Raw genomic sequence first — 27,859 nt, forward strand, 5'->3', positions numbered from 1 at the left:
AGAGAGAGAGAGAGGGAGGGAGGGAGGGAGGGAGGGAAGGAGGGAGGGAGAGAGAGAGAGAAAGAATGCGAAGAGGAAAGAGAAGAGATGGGGAAGCTCTGCCTGTTTATACAGATGAGGATGATGACGCACTGAGTTTGGACCTATACCAACATTTACTTTGCCTGTTTTCTTTTACTCTTCTCACTGTGTATCTTCTCTCTTCTTTTCTAGACTTTTAAGTCTTTATTCAGTATCAATCTTGTAAGAATAGCCCCTGACTTATTGTCTGTTATGAAATGTACAGAGTGATATTGGCATATCAAAAGAACAATGAAGAAACACATGTCATGTTTAGTTCATTAACATTATATATACTTAACGTTTATATCTCTGCATAGATATACATTATTTAAAGAGAAAGGTGGATCTAAAGCATTTAACATTACGCTCATTCCTTGTTTTTACATCTTGCTTTGGGACTTGAACTAACTCTTTGTGTCTCCTACTCCCTGTTTTCAGTTAGCAAATTTTTCAGTATTTGAGAACAAGGAATTTTTTGTCATCATACTAGACAGAGTACTATGTAATTGTCTCTTCAAAGATTACAGGATTGCCTAGGGTTGGATTTCATTAATTTAGACTAGGAGTTGAAATCCTACCAAATCCAGTTTGGTTAGTTCACAGGAAAGGATGGCTTTTTACAGTTTTATACAATTCTTTTTAAAAGATAAAGACAAAAAGATGAGTGTTAGAAATTTTATGTGGCCTCCAAATACTAAAACATTTATCATCTAACTCTGTAGACATTCACCTACATTTAATAGACAGGAATGAACTAACAGGTGCTATTCTTTACTCTGCATTGTTGACCAGATTTTAGCCTCAGGGTAGATGGTAACATGTAGATTGACAACTTATAAACTGTTTTACCAACTACATAACTCTGTCTGGTATACCTGAAGGTTAAAGTTGCATTACTCTTAAAGACATTCGCCAGTTTCACCTGCATTTCTCAACTTGGGTATAAGTCATTCAGTATTTCTTATTCTTTTTTTTTTAATAGCTTTACTCCATTAATAAGTAAAACAATTTTGCAGATCATTTTTATATTTGTAGTAGAATCATAGATTTATCTCTTAAAAATTTAAGCATGATCTAAATGAGCAACCTCACTCCATTCTATCCAGTATTCAGCCTTTCAGCATTGAAATACAGTATTTCTTTAGACAAATAACTGTAAAATTTCACATATTGCTCATTTCAAATTCTAGAGATTTCCTTAATAGAATTTGAATTCAGGCCTCTGCTTTCTCTAATTTTCATCAATATTTTTAAAAACTATATTTTTTCATAACAATTTAGCTTCATAGCACAATTATCAGAGGATTATAAAGATTTTCCATATACTCCCTGTTCCCCATAATACAGAACATTTCCCAAGGCCAGCAGTACTCATCCCCACTCATGTGGTACATTTACTGCAGTTGATGAACCTACATTAATGTGGTACAAACATAGAAGTTCAGAGTTAACATTGGGCCTCACTTTGACGTTCTTATTACTTAAGGAAATGCTACTTGTGCAGGAGTAGTGATGCCTTATGGTCAGTGCTGGTCTCCTCATGCCAGTACACAAGTATGCCTGTCAGGAGACAGGCACAGTTTACCGTGTCTCAAGTTTTAATTTGTATTGTTTCTGCATGCTTTAATTAAATAATATACTAGACAAAAATTAGTGAGCACAGGAATTAAATTTAGTAAAGATTAAACTAAGTACTTTCGGGAGACTCAATAAAGGTGAATTGTTTAACAATTGCTGTGCAATTAAATCTGAGTGAAGCCACTGCAGAAGATTGGTATGCCAGGCTGGAACACTTTTGTTTTGGAGAATTTATTTTAGAAAACACATGGACTATATTTAACTCCCCCTTATTAATTATAAAGTATCAAATGTTAATTTTTTATGAATGAGTAGCAGCTAGATAGCCTACTTGCTTTGTGTATTATGACAACAGGACATTACTCTTTTTCTTAGAGTGGGTCTAGACCTCATTGTGGTTTACGGAGATTAAAATTCCATCACATGGAGATGCTATTCTACTATGACTTATTAACTCAAGAACCTGTGTGAACATGTGAGGATTGAAAAGGTATGGGGGAGAGTGTTTGCCTTTTCATCTGAATGCCTGAAGTATTGTCCTTTCTGAATCTGAGAACACAGGCAATTGCCATGAGTAATCTGAGTGCTGACACTACACTAGATTGGGTTGTCACATTAGGAAAACAAGACCTATAATGATTTTTCTATATTCAGATTAGTTCTTTAAGTTTTAATTCTTTTAAAATAAGTTATTAACATAAATTAGAACATTAAAAAAGAAATTACACGGAATTAGGAGATAAACACTATGATGCTGAATCTGAAAGCACAGATTCACCACATGAGAATCATGTTTTAAGTGGTACCTATGATACCCTAATTGTTATCACTTACTAATCTACCATGGGGCTTATCAGGTTTAATAATGAGTCTTACAGGCTGATAAGAAACAGAATTACTAAAGGAAATAAAGGTATCAGAATAGATATTTTGTGACCTTCATTTAATTGTTATTTTTCTGACAGTTATCTGGCATCTTCTTAGTAAGAAATGCTCATTAACATCACCTGCCATGCAATAGTTAGCAAGACAATCACTGCTTTCATATATATATATATATGTATATATATATATATATGAACCATCTTAATATAAACACAGAATTCAGTTCTAGTTATTGTCAATTATGAAAATGCAGAAAGGGTTCATTTGCCAAGCCTTTATCTAAGTCAGCATGCTATGGTCACAGGAAAAAAAAAAGATCATAACATTTAAGCAAGAGAAGTGGAACAGTAATATTAAAGGGATAGTAGATACAGATACTTGAAATGGTTTGGTGAATGATACCGGTCAAACTTCAATATCAGTGGAATCTTCCATAATGCTGTGGAGGAAGAGTGGAGGGAAGGTCAAAAGGTGAGGGCGAGATGAGAGGGACTCGTATTATGGGAAGAATTATTGCACATTTCACAATTAAAGATTAGTAATTATCTTGAAGATAAGAGTGTTTACTTAAAAGTTCAAGATAGGAGAAGACCTGATAACATTTTGAGCTCCAAACATACTCTTAGGCTAAGAACAGAAGATAAAAAACATCCTAAGAGTAGCAGAGAAAGGGCTAGTTAGGAAAGTCTTTAGAAAAGCAGAAGAACTGTGAGCCATGCATGACTATTATGGTGGAACTATATATTGTATGAAGGAAGGAATTCAGTGGTACCTGTCATTCATTACAAATAATGTTGAAGAACTGTGTAAAAATGACTGCTCATGTTAATCTTAGGAATCCACATGATAGGTAGCTGGTAACGGAAGGGATACTAGAGAATATCATACATGTTTTAGACTGGAAGCAAGATGGTAAGTCATTTTTGGTTACTCACAACCAAAAGTGTTTTTGAGTAATAGCTTGATGTTGTTGCGATCTGGTTAAGAAAATTGTGTGCTTAAAAGTAGAGTCTTTTCAATATTTTCACATCGTTGTTTTTTTTTGTTTTTTATTTAAAAAGTTACCATTAAATACAAGCGTGGAAGTTGACTGTCTCTGTGGGCTCTGATTTCCTTCCACTCACTCTCCACTCTCCACAGAGGCCTGGAGTGCTCTTATAATGCAGCTAAGTAATGACATACTATTTTAGGTCTGGGATAAAGTTCTGATGTTTTTGAGATTTCCTTTGATAATAGAGCTTCTGCTAGCCATCCTAGTTCAGAAATGCCCTTCAAGACAAATATATTCCTTGTGTCAGCTCACCTGGCATAGTGATGTTAAGTTCTAGGCTGCAGGGCCAAGTGTCCTATGACACCTATAAAGGATATATCTGGGTAATAAAAGAAAAATGGAGTTTGAATTACATGCAAGAGAAATTGGGCTGTGGAAAATTTTTCTTATCTCAGCCTTCTGTCTTCTGGAATTGAAAATATATGTCACCATCATAAATTCTGCATTTATTTACTTTGTTGAGTGTTGGGACAGAATGCATGGTCTCATACATGGTAGACTATTACTCTACTATTGAAATATACTCCTAAGCATTTCAATTTCTAAATACTAGTTTTAAGCTCAGAACCTTATACTCCTTTTTATAAAAATTCGCTTTATGTTATATAAGGTTCTAAACTTATATGAACTAAAATGTTCTAGGAGTAAAAACATACATATGTGTTTAGAGAGCATCTGTGTCCCGAGAGCAACATTAGAACAGGAGTGGAAATCTAAAGTAAGAAGAATAAGGAGAATGAAGAAGACAAAAGAGAACCACAAAGCAAATGGAGATGGTTAACTAGGGTTTGAATACACCCAGACCACAAACGTTTCAGGAGGAAGTAACTTATGCTAAAAATGTCATAATGCTCATAATTGTATCACTAAAAATTTGCTAGTAGTTTTATTCCCCCAATTATATAGCATTTTCAATGAAAAAACAAAAACAAAAGAGTGAGCCAGTGAAAAGAAGCCAATATGCATTAATTTAAAAAATGAATTCATGATGAATGAGATAATACTGAATATATACAAGTTTTCATTATGTTTGTTATGGGAAGTGTAAGACCGGACAGTTATAAAACAATGACCTTTTTATGAGAGGGGAAAATCCTCTTTCCTCAAAAGTAGCTCATTTATGTATTTATAACTGCTAACAGAAGCTGGATATACTACCTGTAGCACATTGCTCCTTCTCACCCTGGCTAGGCATGGGACAGAGAACAGCTCAAATGCACATACTAAGTTCAGGACTCTTCCTGCCAGGAGATATCATCATCTTGCTTCTGTAAGGCTGATTCCCTACCTCGAGTTTTCTTTATAGTGCTAGCATCATTCATGAGCCAGAATCTAGGAATCAAAGTTTGCTTAACATGCTTGTTTTTTTTTTTTTACAGCATGTTTTTGCCCATTCACAGTATTTCTTCCTAAGACTGTCATCTTTCTCTATACTCAGCTTACTCTGCTCTCTATACTGTTTCTTGTGCTCTCTATTCTGTTTCCTGTGCTCTCTAGTCTCTTTCCTGTGTTTGCTATTCTGTTTCCTGTGTTCTCTATTTTTGTTTCCTGTGCTTTGTCTCTTCTATTTCCTGTGTTCTCTATCCTGTTTCTTGTGCTCTCTATTCTGTTTTCTATGTTCTATATCCTGTTTCTTGTGTTCTATACCTTTCCAGGTTTCGCTCTTGAATTCTTTGTTTACTTTATTTTTTTTTTGGTTAGGTAACCACTATATATGCTTCAGATTGACTCATAATTTTCATTTTCATATCATCTCATTTAAATTAGTTCAGATCTTAATTATTATATGTTAAGAGGTGGCAACATGAGTTTCAAATTTTATATTCAAACATATTGTGAAATTACATTTGCTTTAGTCATTTTAGTGTTATTTCTCTTTGAGGAGATATAGTGAAGTAAAACCATGCTTTTTTTTTTTTTTGGTTGTGGTATTCTTTTAGAATTTTTAAAATATTATTTGTGACTTCTATATCTTACCTCAAAATTGTTAGTTTAGTAAGAAATTCTTAAGAATAGTTAGACAGGCTGGAGAGTGGTGGTGCACGCCTTTAATCCCAGCACTTGTGAGGCAGAGGCAGGTGAATTTCTGAGTTCGAGGCCAGCCTGGTCTCCAGAGTGAGTTCCAGGACAGCCAAGGCTATATAGAGAAACCATGTCTCAAAAAATCAAAACCAAAAATAAAAAAAAAAACACAAAAAATAAAGCCATAAAACCCCCCAAAACAAAACAAAACAAAAACTAGTGTATACTGTAACAGTCTTTAACACTGAAAACAATGATCTCATATTTTACAATTCATGATTATTTTTAATTATTCATAGAATGAGGGAATGAGTATATTGTATTCCTATCTAGCATCTTTTAAGAAAGATATTGACCAGCAAAATAAATCTTCTAAACATGAGTAATATTGTTTCATTTTATGATTTTCTAAAACTTTACTCCTGTTTCAATTAAAATTTATAACGATTGAAACATTTATACTTTCACAAAAATGGAAAATTAAGCAGAAATGAATCAATAACTGAATATATATGTTGTTCAAAAGTATATATGGTTTTAGATTTTTCAATGAGTTTTCAAATTTTTAGAGCCATTATGTTATGAAGTCAATTCTTTATGTAATACAAAAGCCACATTTGGATAAATGAATTTTATCTGCTTAAAAATGTTGTGGGAGTTTGATCTGCAACCTTCAACTGTTAGGATTTATCCAACTTTTGGAGAGACAACTTCTAGAAAAGAAACCCCTAAAGGAATCAATGGATTTATTTTATATGATACATTATTTTAAAGTCAAAATTTCAGGAAACCAATTGCAAATCTTTCCTAATGTACTCTATTTTTACCCAACGTTTGTAGCATAGTTGCATAGAAGTTTTACACTCAAATTATTTGAATGAGTAATATGGAAGCTTACTGTTTCTTAATTATCAATATCTTTTTTCAAGACTTTCATGTAAAACACATGATTTTGAAATCAGGATTGTACATATAGAGTAAATACTTCATATTTGAAAAGTATAATGAAAGGAATAATTCAAAGATATTATGCACAAAAATATTTATTTTTGAAAGACCTATATTGACATGGTAAAAATAACTCTATTATTGAAAATTATAGGAATAAATATAAGCATTCAATATATCTAAATTATGAAAACTGTAATATTTCTCATTAGTTTTTATTAAATGAACCAGGCATTTATTATATCCTAAGTTTAAGTTATCACCATTTCCATCATTAATGTTTCAAGTATTACAAGCTCTTTATTTTCTTCTCTTCTTTTTTCCTTTCTTTCCTGTTGTTTTTGTTTGTTTGTTTGTTTGTTTGTTTGTTTTTTTAGACATGGTATTTTTTGTAGGCTTGGCTATCCTGGAATTGACTCTGTAAAACAGCCAGGCCTCAAACTCAGAGATTCACTTACCTCTGCCTCTCGAGTGCTAGGATAAAAGCCTATGCCACCTCTGCCTGGCACAAACTTTCTTTCCAAATATATAAAGAAGTACAGTTACTTGAACAAATAAGTCATTGCAATTTTTTAGGGAGCTAAATATTTTTTAAAAAATCTTCCTTTTGGAAATATAAATAAATGTTTAAAAATATGTACGAAAAATAATTGAATATGATAGTTTCCAGGGCTGTGGAGATAAACCAGTTCATAAATGTGCCTGCGACACAAGTATGAGGACTAGACCTCAGTTATTCAGCATCTCACCACATGCAGTGCTGCTGATGAAGCAGCTCCAGTCAGTCTAGGTAACTCAAGAATGCTGGTTTCAGTTACAGATTCCCTTCTCAAAAGTTTGAAGTGAGGACTTACCATGTGATAATATACCTGTGACCTCCATGCACATAAACACACACACGTGCATGTATATGTATGTATGTGTATATGTGTGTGTGTATATATATATATATATATATATATATATATATATATATATATATATTTAGGCTGTCATCCAACTTCAACACTTCCTATCAAAATGGTAGAATTCATGGCAAGTGCTGTTATACATAGTTTACAGCCAACCTTACTTACTTAAAAATTAAGACCTTCGGTGAAAACAGAAAATTTTAGAGAGGAGGAAGAGGCCAGTGAGTTGAAGATAGAAGAGGAGGCAGGAGGGTGAATGTAGTCAAGGTATGTTTTATACGTATGCATGAAAATATCACAGGAAAACACAACACTTTCTTCAGTTAATACACACTGTTATCAAAGAGGAAAACAGCTTTTGTTTCACTTGTAAACATCCCAGTGTCTTCTCACTTATAATTAAAAGTAATTATGCATATATTCTGTATTCAATTATAATCTATAAATAGCAATTATAAAAACATACTTCCTTTTTTTAATGGCATTCTTTAAGTAGCTATCACTTAACATTCATTTCTGATACTCCTCCATTAAAATGCGGTGGAAAATCTGACAAAAAGAAGCACATGGTCTGTGTGACTCTTTATTCATATAATAATGGATTACCATTCTGACAACACCCCACCTTTTTACATGGCTGTAAAAAGAGTTCATTTTAAATTAATTGACAACACTATGAAATAAATTGCTTTACTATGTGGCTAGAAAGTAAAGCAGACAAACATCAGACATAATTGCATTCAAATTGTTGTATAGGGCTTGTGTGGGTTAAGGCTAGAGCCAGAATTATTTGCATGGGAAGTAAATATTGGAAGACAAGTGATGCAGGGACCAAACGCTCTCTTTAGTTCTAAGAGAAAATTCTCCCCCACCTCTCACTCTCCCTAGGTATTGCTCTCTCTCTCTTTTTTATTGAATGTCTGGTTTTCCTGGAGTGGTTCAAACTGACTGCTAATGGTGTAGTGCAGTGTAGCTTTCATGATTGGGAGTATCATCTGATAAGTAATTTTTTTTAAAGTAAGGTTTTCTTTTCTGATTGTTAAATTGGAGATACGAAATTATCTCCCAGTTTAGTGGAAGTGAGGGAAGGCTCACTATTGATGCATGAAATTTTTCAATAAGAATAAATGGAAAATTTATTCTAATCTTTATTTCTACAATCGTAGATACAAATGATTCCTAAACTTTTGGAGAAACAACAACAAAACAAAACAGAAACAAACAAACAAACAAAAACAAAACGAAACAAAACCTCCAGACTATTCTCAATGTGGTGACCCTGAATGTTATTGTCCTTTAAAAATCTAGGATGCTGCTAATGTTTTTAAAAAGGGTATAAGAGAGGAAACAAAAAGAACATTCCTTTCCTTCTTATTAAGCAACATGTCCTCTTATCAAGAGTACCAGGGAACACAGAGTTGGTAGACCACACAGATTAGAACTACCATAGAGAAAATGAAAGAAGGAAGGTAGGGAATTGCTTCTTTCTACAGTAGGCAAAATATAAAAACAAGTTTGGAAAGATGAAGCTGGAGACTAGATCACATTTTTAACGTCTAAAAGATTTTATAATTTAATAGTTATCAGAAAAAAATGTCAGTTGATTATATCTTGAAATTGAAATGGAGACTTCCTAGGCAAATATAAGAAATTACATTTGTATATGTAGAAAATCTGTGTTAATCAAAGTGTAAATATTTGATATGCAAACAATTCAAAGAGGATAAACTAAATTTATGATTGTCACAACACATAAAATTGTTAGAGTCTAAGATTATTTTAGGAATAAATCATCTACTTTTCTTCAGTACATCTTAGTGATGGGTGTTAGAAAATAGAAAAGGCAAACATTTGCATGAGATGGCTCATGCCTATAATCCAAGGAGTCAGAGACTGAAGTGGGGAGATTGTGGGTTAAAGGTCAGATTGGAAGACCCAGAGGCCTTATCTCAAAAGAGAAAAGAACAAACATAAAAGCTAAAACAATGCAAAGAATCCTCTTATAATATTTAAGTCCTTTTTGGTCAATTATTTTGTAATTTTATTAGCCAATTGCTATATAGTTTAAATTTTTGATGACTTAATTTATTTAAGTCATTTAGGATATTTTAAAATGATAGTAGAGTATGATTGAATATTTAATTTCATAGTCAAGATGTTTACATGATTTTCACATTTTTCAGTAATATTTTCTGCTCACATTTACATTTATCAAGTTGTGCAAGATAATTATGGATTAAAATAGCATGTTGTGTGAAAGAGTAATGAATAGAATATGGAATATTGCATGTAGGAGGTACTCATTGTATTTTTCTAAAATCCTACTATTTCAAAATCCTGTCATTGATTTGATTAATTTTTGATTTATTAAATTGGAAATCCTGAATTACATATCTCATGGTGGAAAGTGAGTAGAGGCAGTAGAGGTAGGGTCTACAGTGGCAAATCTTAAATAGGTATTACATAAGAGGTCATTTAACATCCACTTTTAAACAAATCATGCTCTGGTTGGTTGAGAGGTCCCAGAGTCTAAACCACCATCCTGGGAGAACATAGGGAGAGAGCGATGGCTCCAGCTGTATATGTAGGGGAGGATGGCCTTTGCGGGTATAGGTGGGAAGGAAGGTCCCACTCTGGGGGAATTCGAGGGTGGGGAGGTGGGAGTGGGTGGGTGGGGGCACATCCTCATAGAGGGGAATGGGGTAGGGAGTTCCTGGGGAGGAATGGGGAAAGGGGATAACATCTGAAATGTAAATAAAATATCCAGTAAAAAAATTAAAAAACAAAAACAAAAACAAACCATGCTGATCTCAGGATCTTCCTGTGCAATATATCAACCTTCTATGGCCTCAAGATGGTGAACGTGGTATAGGAGTCTCCTTTACTTCCTGAGAGCCAATGATAAAAGTTTTGCTGTGTGATAATAATTTATAAACTGACTGTAGAGTTAATTCAAACATTTGTGGCACCTTGCCAGAGTGTGGGAGGTTTGCTGGAGCTTAGATTCGACACTTTCATGCAACTCAAGTGGGGAGAGACCACATTATTTTCTTGAATCAAGCATTAGCGTGACAACTTGGTGACATCTGCTGCAGTTATAGCTCTGTCACTCACCAGATGTGTGATCTCAAGAAACAACAGAGCTTTAACATTTTTTTCTCTATTTGGAAGTAATAGTATAAATTTAATGATTGTATATGCCTCTTGTCCTTATATTTTCTAGAATAAATAAAATATCCACCTATTATATCCCCTACTAAAGCTAAAATCTTTAGAATAAATGCTGGTATAGTATAGATATTTTACAATTAGTAGATAATCTCCCTCCCTGCAAACATTTCAGTTCATTCATATTATGCCAGGCTTGGTAGAATTTGCAAGTGCACAGGGAATAGTCCATCCATTTACATTTGTTTAAGTGTTGATTTTTCAGAAGGAGGAGGCAAGATTCTTGTCTATCAAATGAACCATTTATAGAAGCAAAAGAAGTCACCAGTGTTTTTCCTTCATTTAAAAATTTTCAGTCTCAAATAATGGCAATGAAGAGAAATGAATCTGTGAAAATAAAATTGGAACACAAAGGATTTGTTGAATCATACAACATCATATATACAGGAAATAATCTGTTACATTTACATTGGTAAATAATTTCGTAAAATAAAAATTTTAAATTTTATTTGGGTTTTATGAGCAAATTCCAGCATTGAGTAAGCAAATAGACCCTTAACCCACATCAGATAGGTGATGTTGCAGTAACTTTTTACTTTATGGTACAGTCACTGCTATACTATTATTCATCATCTGCAGTTGATTGTGCCTCTTTGCTCTCGGTTCCTCCTAGTAGGAGAATATAAAATCCATCACTCACAACATCCTCTTCATCCACACATCAATGTCAGGCTATTACTGAGACAAGTAATAGATTTTGAAACATTTGGTCTCTGGCATTGTTAGGGATATGTACAAGTATGTACACATCCATCACTTTTCATTTTTAACTTTAAAGACACAGTAGTTCAGATACTCATCAAATTATCATATATATATATGATAATTTTATTATATATATATATATATATATATATATATATATAATCATGTAATCACGTTATAGTTCACAAGGAATAGTTGAATCCAGTAAATGAAAAATTGTGTTTAGGTAAAGAATTTTCTTTTTTCAGAAGTGAGGTTTTTGAATAATGCAAATGACATTTTAAATGCTGTATATAATACTAGTTAGTCCTGAACTCTGTGGCATGAAGCTTTGTATATTTTCTTGAAATTACAATATATAAAAATATTCACTTGTGGTTGAAAAGTTTTATTTAGCTCTATCAACTCACTCTGTATTCTTCCAGGAGATTTTTAAGTACCTGATAAAATGACTAAATTTGTAATGTGTGACTTATATAGTCATATATATATATATATATATGTGTGTGTGTGTGTGTGTATGTGTGTGTGTGTATGTGTGAGAGAGAGAATATATATATATATATATTTAGATAGATAAAGTAAAAATTTTTCAAAACCTTGAAATGTTTTGTATTGTTTGTTTGTTTCATATGGTAACCTTTATTATACTATTTTATTTACCTTTTTCACAGGAAAGGTAGCCATCTTTTATGATTTCCAACTTGTTGGCTATTTACCAATTTCTTATAAATTTCTGACTTTAGAAAACGAGGGAATGAATCCTTGGCCATAAGACTATAGATTAATTTCTGAGCCTCATCAAAGCATTTTGAAGTTGGTTCAGCAATATTCCTTGAGATGATGTCTCTGGTACTGAAGTCAATGTTAATCTGTAGAAAACAAGGTTGCATGTCATTATATGAGATTCAAAACATGCATGCTTTATCAGGATACTATATACATGTATTGCTGAAAAATTTTCATACAAAGTTATTTGATGGGAAAAAGCAGCAAGGTCATGCATTTATTTTTTGATACAATGAACACATTGTCACATTCTTGATTTTTTTTGGCATTTCTATTTATTTATTTATTTATTTATTTATTTATTTATTTATTTATGCACACTCCAGATTTTATTCCCAAATCCCTGGTCCACACTCCAACTGTTCCACATCCCATACCTCCTCCCAACCCCCGTCTCCACGAGGATGTGCCCACCCCTACCCTTATCCCCTACCCTCCACTTCCAGTCTCTTGAGGGTTAGGTGCATCATCTCTGATTGAACACAGATCTGACAGTCCTCTGCTGCATATGTGCTGGGGGCCTCATATCAGCTGATGTATGCTGCCTGGTTGGTGGTCCAGTGTTTGAGAGATCTCATGGGTCCAGATTAGTTGAGACTGGAACAGGGTTGCCCTCCTCCTCAGCTTCTTACAGCCTTTCCTTAATCCACCCACATGGGTCAGCAGCTTTTGTCCATTGGTTGAGTGCAAATATTTACATCTGATTCTTTCAGCTGCTTTTTGGGTCTTCCAGAGGGCAGTTATGATAGGTCTCTTTTTGTGATAGCTCCATAGCCTCAGTAATAGTGTCAGGTCTCGGAACCTCCCCTTGAGCTGGATCCCACCTTGGGCTTATCAACTGGTTTTATAATTTATTCTAACTTCAGAAGGGTAACATTGACAGGTAACAGCTAAAGCTGATTTTTAATTAATTTTTTTTAGAGGCCAACCATTTTATTTTTGTTTAATTTTATTTTTAAATTCCTTTTCTATTTTACATTCCCGTTATTACCAGCTCCCAGTTCGCCCTCCCACAGTTCCACACCCCTTCTTCCTCCAAGTCTCCAAGAAGATGTCCCTACCCCCACCCCACCTAATATTTTAAAAAGGCAAAAGGAGCAGGGCATTGATGGCACATGCCTTTAATTCCAGCACTTGGGAGGCAGAGGCAGTCAGATTTCTGAGTACAAGGCCTGCCTGGTCTACAGAGTGAGTTCCAGGACAGCTAGAGTTATACAGAGAAGCACTGTCTAAAAAAAAACCAAAAAAAAAAAAAAATAGGCAAGACACATATTAATTTGAGATGTCCTTTACCCATACCAGTTTGTTTTTCTAAAACTTTGATCTGAATTCCAAGCATATATTTACATAGAAATAGCTATAATATCCTAGATTGTGTTTCACCATTCTCCATATAGTCAGTAAACCTTGTGAGCTCCCAAAGCATTGCTCCTCTATTCTGTTTCTCTCTCTACTTGACTAAAATGGAACAAGTTATACCTTTTCTTCATTGCCATCATACCTTGTGCAGATGAAAATGTACATATGTTGAATTATGCATACACATATACACACACAAAGAGACAACAATAGCAACACACCCAGAAGGGTCTAATAGAGATCTATTACATCGTAATACCCCATTCACCTGAAAAACTACTGAAATGTAAACCAACTTTTGCAGCAGTACTTGCTCATCTTCATCCATATTTCAGAATATTTCAACAGCAAAAATTTTATTCAAGGCAACTGAATTAAACTAAAAATATTCATGATGTCTAAAATATATCTGAATCTTAATATTATAAGCTCCCCAAAGGCAGGTGTTATATCTCATTTGTCATCATTTCTAGTACTTAACTGAATACCAACCACATAATAAAGAATCAATAGATATTCATGGAATACAATGAGAACATCTTGGGAGGAAATGTGAGAGATGATAAAGTGCTATAATTAAGGGATTTTGTAAAAGAAAACTCATAAATATCACTTATACAGCATTCAAGTAAGGCTAAATGATAGGTAGGTTGAACTGCAATTAACTCCAATTCAGCTCCTAACATGATATGTATATAAGAAAATCAAATTTGTAGTTTCAATTTCCAAGGCAGAAAAGTGAACAATAATGGCTCTTACGTTAAAGTGTTTTATTTGCTAATGAATAAATATTAAAAAATATTTCAGCAAATATTTTTTGGGGGGAACCATGATAAAATATAATTAAATTGAAGAAGTCATTAAAAGTATATGATTAGTTTTCATATACTATCCTTTGATGAAGATTTCAGATATTCACTGGTCCCATATCCATCTATAAATTTTATTCTTTTGATCAGTTCCTCTGGTCCTTCCTCAAAGATCCAGATAAAATCTTGAAACTTCTGTAAACATACCCCAAACCTAGAGTCAATTACCCCTTTTTCATATAAAAGGTCACATGTCCATTTTCAAATCTGATGCCTTGATGACCTTGAACCTTCATACTGCTGAGCTTCTGTTTGCTTACTTTAGTCTATCTATAGTCTGAGTCAGATGATGTCACTAAAGTAAAATGTAGAAGAATTTTAATCTTGCAATAGCTGCTCTGGCAAGGGATCCCACCCAAAAATATGATCCAGCTGGAATGCATACATGCTCTGGACTACTGTATGATCCGACTGAAATAACAACATGTTCTAAGTATATACCCTTAATCCTTATCAATGGAAGTAAGTTTAGTTTGTTGAAGAAAGCAGCCAGGCTTGAAAGTAACCTTTAGTTGAGGGCAAAGTGATGAATCAGAAAAAGATTTGACAGAATGAGTCAGATAGGATATATTCAGCTCACTTGAGGAAGAGAGAGTACTTAAGAGTAACAAGAAAGAAAAATGGTGTGATATGTGTTGAATGTTATGTGTTTATGGTAGTCTTTCCTAGATAGTTCTATATATCCAGGTTACATAGGGAATAAGGTAAACACAGGTGAACTAAGAATAGCCTTAGTAGGAGAAGGAGCCAGATAATTAGAATATATTGCCAAATTTAGTATGAGGCCAGGCAGAGCAGTTTAGCCAGAAGCCAGAAGAATCCAACTTGAATCAGTTAGCTTGGAGAGGAGTTTGAGCCAAACAGCTGAATTGAACCACCCAGCCAGAGTTCAGAAAGAGCTAGAAGGGGTGAATTTATTCAGCAGTATGTGTGGGAGGATGAAATATTTTAGGCCCAGGTTAGCAGATGAAGCCTGGAAGCTGAAGCCTTCAAGGTCTGGGCTTGCAGAAGATTATATTGTACAGAGGCTAGAAGCTTCCAGGCTTTGGCTTAGGGATAGATAGAAGTGCTCTGGGATCAGCCCAAGCCATGTATTTCTAAAGCTTGGATACGAGTCTCATCTCATCCCTTCATTAGAAGAAATAAAAGTAACATATTTAAAGGGATTTACACTAATTAATTGATTTCAATAGATGACTGGAGGTGTCTACTATGTGCCATATGTTGTCTCTATTTTGGGGAAAGACAGCTGATGAAATTAAATTAATCATAGTTAAAGTTGAACAATAAAAAGTCAGATATCTAAGAATTTGGAGAAAGATTTCTGACAAATAATATAGAGTAAATAATTTAGTTTCTAAAGACCTACATTCCTGAATGTCTAGGGTATGGTATGCAAGAGAAAAAAACCCAAGTCTTAGAAGTGTGAGTGAGATTTTAAGGGGAGACCTAACTAGGTCTAGTATGTCTGATGCACTGCAGAAAGTAATTTAGCCTTCTTTGTTATAGAATGAAAGAACATTGGCTACTATCAGGAACTTGTCTTGTTTTGTGAACACCCATGCTAATCCATATAAAAAAAATATATTATGCATGTGTGAATATAAGCTTCCATTTGTTTCTTTACTTAGATATATAGAAATTCTTCAATGGCATCACTAGTGATTTGCATTCTTCTAATGATATGTGGAACAACATATCCCATTATGTTTAGACATTCTCCAGAAGAGGTTTGACTGACAATAGCAGTCATTGGTGCCTATTGTGTACTGTTATCACATCATTGTCATCACCTCCACTATCATCATCAACATCCCCATGATCAGAGTCATGCTTGACTTAGGCATTCATGATCCTTGCTATGTAGTCCAGAGTATCTCATTTCTTTTGTTCTATGTCCACTCTGTAGCCAATGGCACTATCACCGAGATGTATCTCCTCTGCTTCTATGTACACTTTGTTTTCTCAAAAACTATAAAAATCCCAGCATATTCTTTACATTTTGCTGCTTCTGAAGTTTTTTATATTATCCTGCTTAACTAAATCACTTTTTTTCATATAAGTCTTTCACAAGATTTTTTGTGTTTAAGGTTAAATTCAAGTCACATTTTCTTTGTGGGATTATGAATAGATTAAAATTATGATGACTTCACAAAAGGTTTCCTGTCACAGAAAATCTGTCAGATAGTTACACTTTTTGCACTCCTTGCAAGGCTCAGGACCCAATATCTACATATTGTAAAAATTCAAGTGAAGAAATGCTTGGATATTTACTCAAAAACATTCTGTAATTTAAAAAGGTTTTCATTTAAATGCATTAATGCTAATTAATATTACTACCAAAAGCATTTCTGACTTGCTTCTTCCTTTCCAACGAACTGCCATCCTCAGCTATTGATATCTTAGTGATGAGCAGATCATTGTTCCCAGGAGATAATCAGTAGTTTTATGAAGATGTGTCTTGGTAATTCCTCTTACTGTCAGTGACAGAAACATCACACCCACATGTTTATATAAATGTCATTATTTTTCTTTAACTTGTTCAAGCTTGACATAAATGAGTTATCCTTCAGGACTCTTCCTTTACTGATCATTATCTAGTACATAGTGTGTGTGCATGTGTGTGTGAGCATGTGTGTGTGTCTGAGTGTCTATATGTCTGTGTGTGTGTGTGTGTCTGTATCTGAATAAATTGTGCCTTTGATCCTAGAGCTTCACAGTAATTATTTTTATTTTCAGTTTTGTGCCTACAGTTTAGGTTTTCCAGCATAAACTCTTCTCTTCCTCTATTATATTTCTTATAAAACCTTTACCTTTCAACCATGTGTACTATATCACCAATATAGAAATATCAATTTCATAACTGTTTATTATATGAATATTTATCTGGAATTCCATTAGTTTTCTGTGATATGTATATGAAACATCTCACCATAATATCTGTGTTCCTCGCTCTCTGTTTTCAATATCCTGGTTGTCCCTGGTTGTAATAGTAAGTTTTATTCGCCTGCTGTAATTGTCATCTCAGACAAGTACCGCCTCTGTCTGCTAACTAGACCTAGTTCTGGAAGCTTCTACCCTCCATTCTGTCTTATCTAGTCCTAGAATGTTTTCAGACTCTGAGACTTACTACTGAATAAGTTCACAATTTCTTGTTCTTTGTGAGCTCTGGCTGGCTGATTCAATGTTGCTGTTCTGTCTCATACTCCACTGACTGACTCAATCTGGTCTCTCTCTCTTGGCCTCTGATTAAATTATTGTGCTTAGTCTCAAACTAACTTTAGCAACCTGTTCTGATCTTCTGGCTCCTTCTTCTTCTCTTCTTCATTCTGTCTTCACATGTGTCTGGCTAATTCTTTGTCTCTGTAAAAGTCTCCCTGTAAAACTATCTCCTCTGCACGACTCCTCAAGTAGTTTCCTTTCCTTTCTCTTCTCATGAAAGTCGGGCATATCCTATTCTGTTAAATCTCTCTCTCATTCATCAGTTTGTCTGCTACTTAATTAGATATCGCTTTCAAACATGGGTGCTTCCTTCTACAAACTAACTTTACATTCATTATTTGGAATAAATGTGTGTGCTAACCACTGGGCCACGCCACAGTTAGAAACTGGATTTTGTTCTTTTTATTTTTTTGTTCGTTTGGTTTTTGTTCGTTTGTTTTTTGTTTGTTTGTTTTTTTCCCAGTAAATAGCACAATCCCAGGGTTCACAATGTGATCAAACATCCTGCAACACATTGTTATATCCCCAAAACATGCTATTGTATTTTCTGTTCCCAAAGTGAGTCTCACATAAATCTTTTTCAGATTGTTTTCCCACCTAAACCTCTCCTGCCATGTGTATCCATATAGCTTTTTTTCCCTCAGTATACTTTATTGTATAATGAGTATTCCCCCCAAAGCCTTCCTGTGTCACAGAAAAGATGTTTCTGTTATTTTCTTGTTATCGTGCGAAACTGTGATGTAGAAGTCTTAAGAAATTAAGTTTATGCTTAAACAGAGTTGGGTATGAAAGCTTTAGCTAATGTTAAATGTTTAGTTTTGATTATCCGAGAAGGGAGATTTGTTATGACAAAAACATTCAACAATTCAGGGATGGAATATCTCAAAAATATCAGCCAAATGGATATTCATTTCCAGAAGGTTTTTTTCTCCCTTTTCTTTCTAATTTTATTTTCTTTAGCAACTGTGTCTTTTCCAAAGATAAAAAATTTTGAATAATGGATTCAATTCTAAAAGAAATTTGCGACATTGTATAAAGATGACTTTAAATATGAAAACAATTTCAAGTGGAATATTAATAATAGTGTGCTAATTGTTTACATTGATCCTTTATGGTGTTACATATACCTGTAAGATGATTACAGTTATTTACCTTATTGTTTAGAAAAATGTATTGCATATTTAAAAGCTAGCCATTTTATCTAAACTATTTCCTGAGATCAATTTATTTAGGGTATTTAGGTATTTAGTTGTATAGAACTGTGATAGAATCTGAGGATAACAAGAACATCAAGATGCAATTAGGACAGATTTTGAGAAAGCAATCCAAAAAAACAAAACAAAACAAAACAAATATATGTTTTCTAGAAACAGGTCTCTCCCAAGAAAGTGAAATTTGAAACTGGGCTTTGAATTATTATCATATGTGGGAAATCTGAAATCTGGGGCATTCCTGTAGGAGGGCTCATTCAAAGAAGCCTGTTGGGTTTCAAAGGAGTAAAGGAAGGAACTAAGTGAGTGAAGTAGGTCATAGACCCTGTAGCACTGTACTGCTTTTTATGCATTGCAAGAGCATGAGGAGAATTTTAAGTAAGATAATAATGTGAACACGTGTTTCAGTAATCACTGATTTTGGGAGAGCTTAATAACAAGGTTTGAATGAGAAAGATAATCTAGAAACCTTATCAGATATGTGGGCAATAGATGTTAGTTAGGGAGTGATGCTGCAGGGACAGAGCATGTATTTTCCAAACACATTTAGTAGGTAGAGAAAGGAAGACTTATTATCCAATTCTTGTGACCTGAGGGCATGTCTTAAGAATGGCTGGCCTTGAGGAAATTTCTAAAGAATGATAGGAAATCCTGATTAGATATGGACTCCTAGAGAAAGAGAAGATAAAGAGATGGCTTACAATGATATAGTCAAAACAATGGCAAACCAGAATTACCATTAAAAGAGGTTTAAAGGACATCAGCAGATGAAAGCTTTGAATAGGAAATAACACTTAGCTTTCAATTTTCATACACACACACAGACACACACATATATAACACTATTATATAACACTATTATATATTACATATTGACAACATAAAATTGTTTATGTGAGAGTAACTATATAATAATTTATATTTATATAAATGAACATTTACTTTTGTTTGTATAGATAGTCTTTGATTTCAGGTGTTTCAAGAAATAGTATTTTATTTGGGTATATTTTAAAAGGTTACCTTATATAACTCAGACTACTCCACCATCAGTCTGAGAAAGCAGGACATAGATTGTTATTCTTTGAAATGAGAGTTGTGATGTTATCACTACCATTGTGAGGCTTTTAAATCCTGCCGTGTTTTTGAAAAAAGCCTTTGCACAGTTGACAGGGAGAGTGAACAATGTGATGCATTGAGAAAATGGCTCTATGGATATTGTAGTTATTTAAAACATTTTCATTTTAAGATGAAAATATTTTAATACTCACGGTTTTGGTTAGCTGACAGTTATGAAAGCCAAATTCCTTTTTTATACACCCGCATTTTTAGCTTCTTTCACCTTTCAACAAATTATTTTCACAGGAAGAATGTATTTTAAAGATTACCTGTTGGGTCTCTCTTTTAACTCTAAACTCTGTTTTATATATTTTTATGTAACTTGAACGGAAAGTTTTCAGTTTGGCTTCCAAATTCAAATTAGGTGGCCTTTCCTCATTTAGAATGCATAGTGTAGCAGGAAATTGTCATTGAATAAAGTATGTAAGCATGCATAAGTAAAACGGTTTACCAAACCTGAGCATTTAGCATCTGAGACATCATTCACAACAATGCTTAAAAATTACTATTTAAATCAAAGCCATCTGTAATCGTGTGTTAGGTTACTTAATTCCATTTAATCACCACTAACACCTCTTGTATTATTTCATTTTTGGCATCATTAAAGGCAAATTAAAATCCTGAATTATTTTCTGAAGGATTGTGATTAAAGAAAACGTAGCCTTTTGCAGCATCTATAAGGAATATGTGCCTACTCAAGACTATCTGCTTGTTATCAGTGGCTTTGGTGACAAAAATAGATGACACAAGTTGAGAAGCATAACTAACACATTAAATGGAGCAAGAGAAAGAAGATGAATAGAATTAAAAAGCACCTTCATTAATTAGACAAGTAGTCAAAGGAAAGATGGAATTGAATAAGAACCAGATGCCTCTACAGCTTCTGTGGGAAAAAGATGACACATATAAAATCATGATGCACACAGATTTTTAAATATACATGCTTGTGATGTTATCTCATTGTTAGTGGAGCTGGGAAAGAGTCAGATAGATGGCCTTCTCTTACCAGTATCAACATGGTTGCCCTGGTTTAAAAAACACAAGACTACAGGGCAGCTTAAAGAACACATGAGGTTTGTATTTTTAATTTGAAAAATATATTTTGTTGTTTTGAACAAACATATGATTGGAAGAAACATTCATGTCACCCATTGTCTTCTAATACCATGTTTGAACCTGAACTTCATAGTCTAAGATGTCACACAAATTAGAGAAAAATATTAGAAGGAAAATGAAATATTTCATAGAAATGAAAATAGATTTTATGTGATGATCTGTGCTTTCTATGTTTTTTTTTACAGTAAATACCAAGGCTCCCAGGCTATGTCATAAACACTTAAAAATGAGTAGTAGATCTAGAGAAGGAGTTTGGAAGTTAGAAGCATGAGCTGAAGATGTCTTTCCTCACTGCTGCTGGAGCTGGGAGGTTCATCTTTTTATGATTTCTTGTTTATTTATTTATTTACTTGCATCTCTAAAATTCTGGCTATTTTCTCCTGCACAGTGGATGCTCTTATCATTTCTCTGAGACAGAGAATACATGTGCTCATGAAACAAGACAGCCCATATAAAATTACTAGGCAACTACTTCAGTTTCTTTATAGTTATCATTCTTTCTGTTTCTCTCTATCATCTGTTTGTTTTCATCTATCATCTCTGATATTGTTCTAAAAACAGATCCCTTTAGCTGAAGATAGATAAAATGGTAGTGCAGAACTCAAAGTGATTTGGAAGGTGTAGGGGTGTTTTATACACCCTGCCACACAGCTCCACGCTGCAGTCACTACTTAGGTACATTGCTCTGAGTTTGGATGGTCTTTTCCTTGGCTCTTGGTCCTCTCATTCTTCTGTCCTTCCTTCTTCCCTTCTTGTTTCACTTATTTGCTTCTCTTCTCAAATCCTTGTCAAATACTAATTTGTCTTTCTGACACACATTTTCTGATCTCCAATTATACTATTTCCATGTACTTTTAAAATTTATTTTCATTTTATAATGCTTTTGAAATCTACTGTAATTCTTTAAATCCCAAGGCTTCCCAAAAAGTTGAGTAGCAGATCGATGGAAGAAGTAATATCATCTCTTTTCTTAGATGTACCAACATAGTGTGCAGCATACAACATGCATGCAACTGTGAGAGAATAAATTGGAAGGAAACTAGGAAATGAATAAAATGAATATATTTGGAGATGACTATATTTAGGAGTAAATTGTTAGCTATCAATAACTGGCAAATAAAAATGTAATTCTCAAGGTGACTTCGATACATTGGAGAGTTGACAATAAAATGATATCTATTAATGAACACAGGGTGGACAATACAAAGTATTGCTCCAGAAGCGCAAAGAAATATGTGCACACCCATTTTTAAAGGCACTCTCTATCAGCAAGCCCCAAATCTATTTATTTACTCAGTTCAGTCTCAAACTAACTTTATTTGAAATAAAGTTTAATTTAATAACCTATGTTGGAGTCCATCATGTCTCTGCAGATACAATGAAATTTCATCTGTCTTATACTTAATATTATATTTAAGCCATTTTTCTAATTAAAAATGAGAAAACTAATGATTAAACGCTTCATTATTGTTATGTATCCTTATTCCCACAGGTAAATGTGGCTTGTGCCCTTCATTAACAAAACTTCTTTTTGTAATAGATGAGACCCACAAGTGGCAAAAATGCAGAAAATAAATATTTGCGGCATGCTTATACCTCGCTGGAACACATTTTGTACCGCCTGTATCTAAGGCTCAGGGAATACTGTAGCAGCAGTCTAAAATTTGTAAGAGACAAAATACAGGGCATCTGTTGCATCAATCTAAGGGGAAGTTGCATCCAATAAAAAACATAGGTTAGCATGCCAACATGGATGGCAGAAATTTCACAATTCTGCCCTTAGATGCAGAAGCCTAGGCAGTCAGTGGTTGTTGAGAATGAATCCATTTTCTTTGGGCATGAGATCTTGTAAGTTCATCCAAGCTCAAGTGTTCAGCTTTAAATATGTGTAAATATGAGCAACACTAAAGGTATACAGTAGGATGTATAGCTATGTATCTATATAAAATGATGATTAAAGAATAACTTAGGGTTTTAAGAAGGAGTGTGGGGGCATGAGAGGAGTTGAAACGAAGTAAGGTGGTGGGAATAAAAAATTAGAATAAAAAATTAGAATAGCCATATATGAAATTTCTTTGAAAAAAAATTTAAAGTAAGATAAAATAAAACAATGAAATAAGAAAATGTTGCTTGGTTGGTAATAAAATTAACCTGAGCTTGGAAATATTTGTTTTTATTAGTTTAATTAGTTCAATATCTAGCAATTGAACTTGGGGCCTGGTGCATGCTCATTATGCACTCTGACAGAAGATTGTACCTTTGTATTTATATAATTTACAAACACTATATTGTGGTTTGACTGCACAGCTTTCAGAATGGGAATGAACTTCTCACTGCTAGTAGTAGGGGGTATAACAGTAGACTTGATATTGTTGTCATTTTTAAAAAGATTGATTTGTTTTAATTTATATATGTGAGTGTTTTGTCTTCATATGTGTATATGAAGCACATCAAGCTTGTTGCCTGTGGAGGTCAGAAGATGGGTTAGATTCCCTGAAACTAGGGTAATAGAAGATGGTTTCAAGCTAATATATGGGTGCTTGGATCCAACCTCAAGTCTGCTGCAAGTACTCTTTATTGCTGAGTAAACTCGCTGGTACCCAATAATTCCTTATTAATGACATATAAGACCACTGGTGAAAAATTAAGATAGTATTATAATTTATTTTATAAGATAAACAGTTTTTTAAAGCCAATTAAGGTTTTGACATCAAAATATCTAAATTTGTAACAATATGGTCCAAACTGGAATATTGACTGAGTATAATCAATGTTGAGAATCATGTTTTCTTTGCTATTCTCAAGTGCTTTTTATATAAGTTAGTGAAACATGAAAAAAATTGTCTAAAATATTCAAAATGTCTAGTCGTCTATTCAAAATAACCAGGTCATGCAATTTGCTTTATGAAACATTTTCTCCTTAGCCCATCTGGGTGGGATTTCTTCAATGAGTTTCTCCTTTGAATGGCAGGTGTTTGTTATCACATTTTGTACAGTGTATATTCACATTTCATGCTTTTAAAGCCTTAAAAATCCATCTTTACATCTTTACAGAAGTCTACAAGTGAGATTTTTAATACTTTAAATTTTAATAGCTCATTTAAAGACTTGGTTATAGGAAAGCACTATTAAAGTATTTTAAAATATCAAAAGATTTTTCACATGGAATAATTCCTAATAATGATATTTCATTGATCACTGTTTTGTCTGTTTTATGTACATAGGTTGTTTTCCTGTTTTAGATGAGGAAAGTGAATCTCAGAAATGAAAGTCTCCACAACAAAAAAGAGGCACTAGATTTGAATCCAACTTGAGATCTATCCAAGCATTAGACTTTGTGCTATATCATACATCTCATGCTTAAAGGGAGAACCAGAGGGAAGATGACTCGGTGAAAGAGATGCAGCTGAAATGATTACATCTGTCATAGACTCCGAAATGCCAGGATTTGTATGTAGTCTCTGACTGTTAGGATGGTATTCTGACAACCATATAATGCCAGCTTTTATACAAGCTTCAGTAATGAAGTTTAGTACAGTCTAGATGCTATCAATTAAAATTGATTAAGTCAGGAGCATTTTTACAGTGAAAAGTAAAGAAATGAGTGTTTGGAAGGAAAGAACACTTAGACAACACGTCTCTAGCACTTTTCTTCAGTGTAGGATTTTCTACTAAGGAAATTGGTTATAATTTAGTTCTTTATCAGAGTCAATTGCAGAGTATCAGCTGAATATAGAATAAAGGAGAATAGTCTCTTATGAACTGCTCTGGAATTAACTTTCTGTTAGAATTAATATTCTAACTTCATTTTCTCTTTTCAGAAAACATGAATTATATTTCAAAACCTGTCTCCTTAATCAGTGAGTTACTCTGGAAATCTATTCTATACCTTTCAATGTGGTTGTAATCACTCTTTACTGCTTTGGCAACAATTAACTTTAAGTGTGTTTTATTATTACATGCTCCCTTTCTATTTGTGCAGTTTTATTACAAGTCATTCTCTCTTCCTATCTTATTCAATTTATTATTTTAAAAATATTAAAAAATTATGTTTAATAAATAAACCTACTAGTGGATATATTATCTTTAATATGTAATTGAAAGCCAATAATGGTTTGACAAATTAGTTGGTAAATAAAACAACACATTCAAGTGTCCTGAGGCATTCGCATTAGAATGAGTTAATGGTAAATAATAGGAAAAAGAGTGGTTATACGCACACACACACACACACACACACACACTCACACACACACAAATATATACACTGATATCAATGAATTTTGTCATGTTTAAATGCATACTTCAGAGTCATTTTGAAACATTGATTGTTCAAGTAATAACCATTACTTGAAAATGGACCATAAATTTATTTGTATTTTATTTAGTTAATTAGATGTAAAATACTAAAACCTATAAAAATTTTATATATGGACACAGGAATTGCATTGTGTAGGTAAATTATTGCTGAGGATGTTAGGGATGAAAGGTTAGGGAATGAGCAAATGTTTGTCAAAAATTGTTAATTATAACTTTGATTTCAGCTGCATTGTTTTATATTTTCAATTTTTATTTTATTCATGTGTATTGATTTTTTTTGCCTGCATATGTGACTATGTACCACATATTTGCCTGGAATCCTTGGATGCCAGAGGAGGACATCAGAGTTTGTACTGTTTTGTGAAAGCTGGGAATTAAACCCTGATCCTCTGCAAGAGCATTTGAGTGCTCTTTACCACTGAGCCATCTCTACAGTCTCTCAGCTGTAGTTGTAAATTATATTTTTATTATGTTATTTTCATGATGTTTACTGGTTTGTAGCCATTGCTAATTATATGTGTAAGGAAGAAAAAAGATTGGCTTTGAAATGAGGATCACAGTAAAAGACATTTTTCAGAGTTGCTTTCAAGCTTTTAGGAAATGGTACATTAATCAACTTGACAAACCATAATACTACATTTTCAATTTTCCAGAATTATTTATTGATTTTTAGGTGGTGACTTGGAAATGAATGTTTGAAGCATCTCCATATGAGTTCAAGTTCTTTTCTACCCCCTGTGAATTCAAAGCCACACTTCAACAGTTCTTGTGTTTGTTAGTGTTATACCAAACTAGTAACCACTGCAGTAATTAATGTCCATCTAAAAGTTGAACATCCTATAACTTTGCATCCTAGATTTTTAATCAATGCATTTGAATTCTATTTAACTTACTCAATATGTATAAGGACCATCACTTTACTCTCAGCACAAACCCTAATGTTGGATAAGAAAGTATAATAACTGTTAGTGACACATGTATGATTTTTTTAGCTTTGTAGGAAAAATCACTGGCGTTATGAGCTACTTTTTGGCATTACTAGCTTCATATAGCTTTCTATTTGACCACTACTTGTTCATTAAAAATTTTGATTTTGTGTTACATATTTTCAATGTATCTTTATCAATCTTAACATGTAAAATGTTTAATGCCAGTTATAGTTAATACTATATACTATTTGATATATATGTATATATATAATTTTTGTACTCAAAATTAAACCAAACACTAATGAAACTTTCCATATCATAAATATCATTAAAGGGCTTAGTGAAAACATTCTTAACCAAATTGATAGTCTGAGTTTGGGTTTCCAGCACCCATGTAAGGTTGGGCATGATTGTAACCCTGTAGCTGAAGAGGTGGAGACAGATGGATTCTGGAGGTTAGTTGGGCAAATAGTATAGCCAAAACAGGAGACTTAAGTTGCAATGAGAGATCTTGTTTCAAAAATTAAAGTGGACAATCAATCTCTTTCCTGGGGAGGACTATCTCTTCTTTCTGCCTTTTTGATTACTTTTAGTTCTTCATATAGTGGTAAGGTCTGTGGACTTTTCCCTGTCTATTTTGGCATGTGTGGCATGTGTGAAAAATGGAAGACAAGAATTTGAAGGAGCTCAGGGAGGGATATATGGGAGGTTTTGGAATGAGGGAAGGGAAAGACTTGCAAATGTAATTATCTTATAAACTCAAAAATAAAAGAAAATTTAGAAGTTAAGGTGGATGGCTAGATAGTAACATATCTGGAAGTTGATGCCTGCCATAAACACACACAGCTAAGTGAATCTATACATACACATGCATGCATGCAAAGGAGCACACATGCGTGCACAATAAAAATAAACACTATTTCAAGAGAAATTATCAGAATCATTCTAGAATTCCCTATAGAGGAATTTTAAGCCAGCAACATGGCTGCTTTGTCCAGAATAAAGATTCCCTTATTATACTCCTTTAATCCCAAACAATGTAAGTTAGCTTAGTTTGTAGAAGAAAGCAGCTATGTTTGAAAGCAATGTCTAATTGAGGGGCAGACAAAGTGACAAATCAGAGAAAGATTTGACAAAAATGAGTCAGAGGTAGGATACACCCAACTCTCTCAAGGACAGACAGGAAAGAAAGTCAACTACTGAAGAGCATTGAAGTGAGAGAGAATTGAGTCAATTCTGTCCAGTCAGAAGAGTTCCATCAGTGCAGTTTGGAGCCGTTCAATTCAGTCATTTGATATTCAGTTCAGTGAGTGCAATTTAGTGTACTTGAAAACATTTCTGAATCCATGCAGCTCAGTGCAGGTAAGTTGTAGCCAGAGAGTAAGAAGGAGTTAGAAGATTAGAACACATTTCCAGAGTTAGTGTAAGGACAAGCAGAACAATTCAGTGAGAAGCTGAAAAAAAAAAAAAGCTCTGAAAAACTGAATCTGTCAGTTCATACAGAAGTTTGGGCCAGAATAACTGAATTGATCCAGAC

The 27,859-nt window shown here is 33.6% G+C and overlaps 1 protein-coding gene across 1 annotated transcript in view; it reads right to left on the bottom strand.

The window, feature by feature from the left end:
* Nucleotides 1–12,059: 12,059 nt before the first annotated feature.
* The window catches only part of Rgs21 (regulator of G protein signaling 21), a 46,155-nt gene continuing 30,355 nt past the window's right edge, over nt 12,060–27,859 (bottom strand). The window contains exon 5 of the mRNA XM_028769975.1: nt 12,060–12,263. Within this exon, the coding sequence (XP_028625808.1) occupies nt 12,060–12,263 (204 nt within the window). The remainder of the gene's footprint in view (nt 12,264–27,859) is intronic.

This window comes from Grammomys surdaster, unplaced genomic scaffold, assembly GCF_004785775.1.
Source record: "Grammomys surdaster isolate TR1022 unplaced genomic scaffold, NIH_TR_1.0 196, whole genome shotgun sequence".
In the NCBI taxonomy this organism is placed as follows: domain Eukaryota; kingdom Metazoa; phylum Chordata; class Mammalia; order Rodentia; family Muridae; genus Grammomys; species Grammomys surdaster.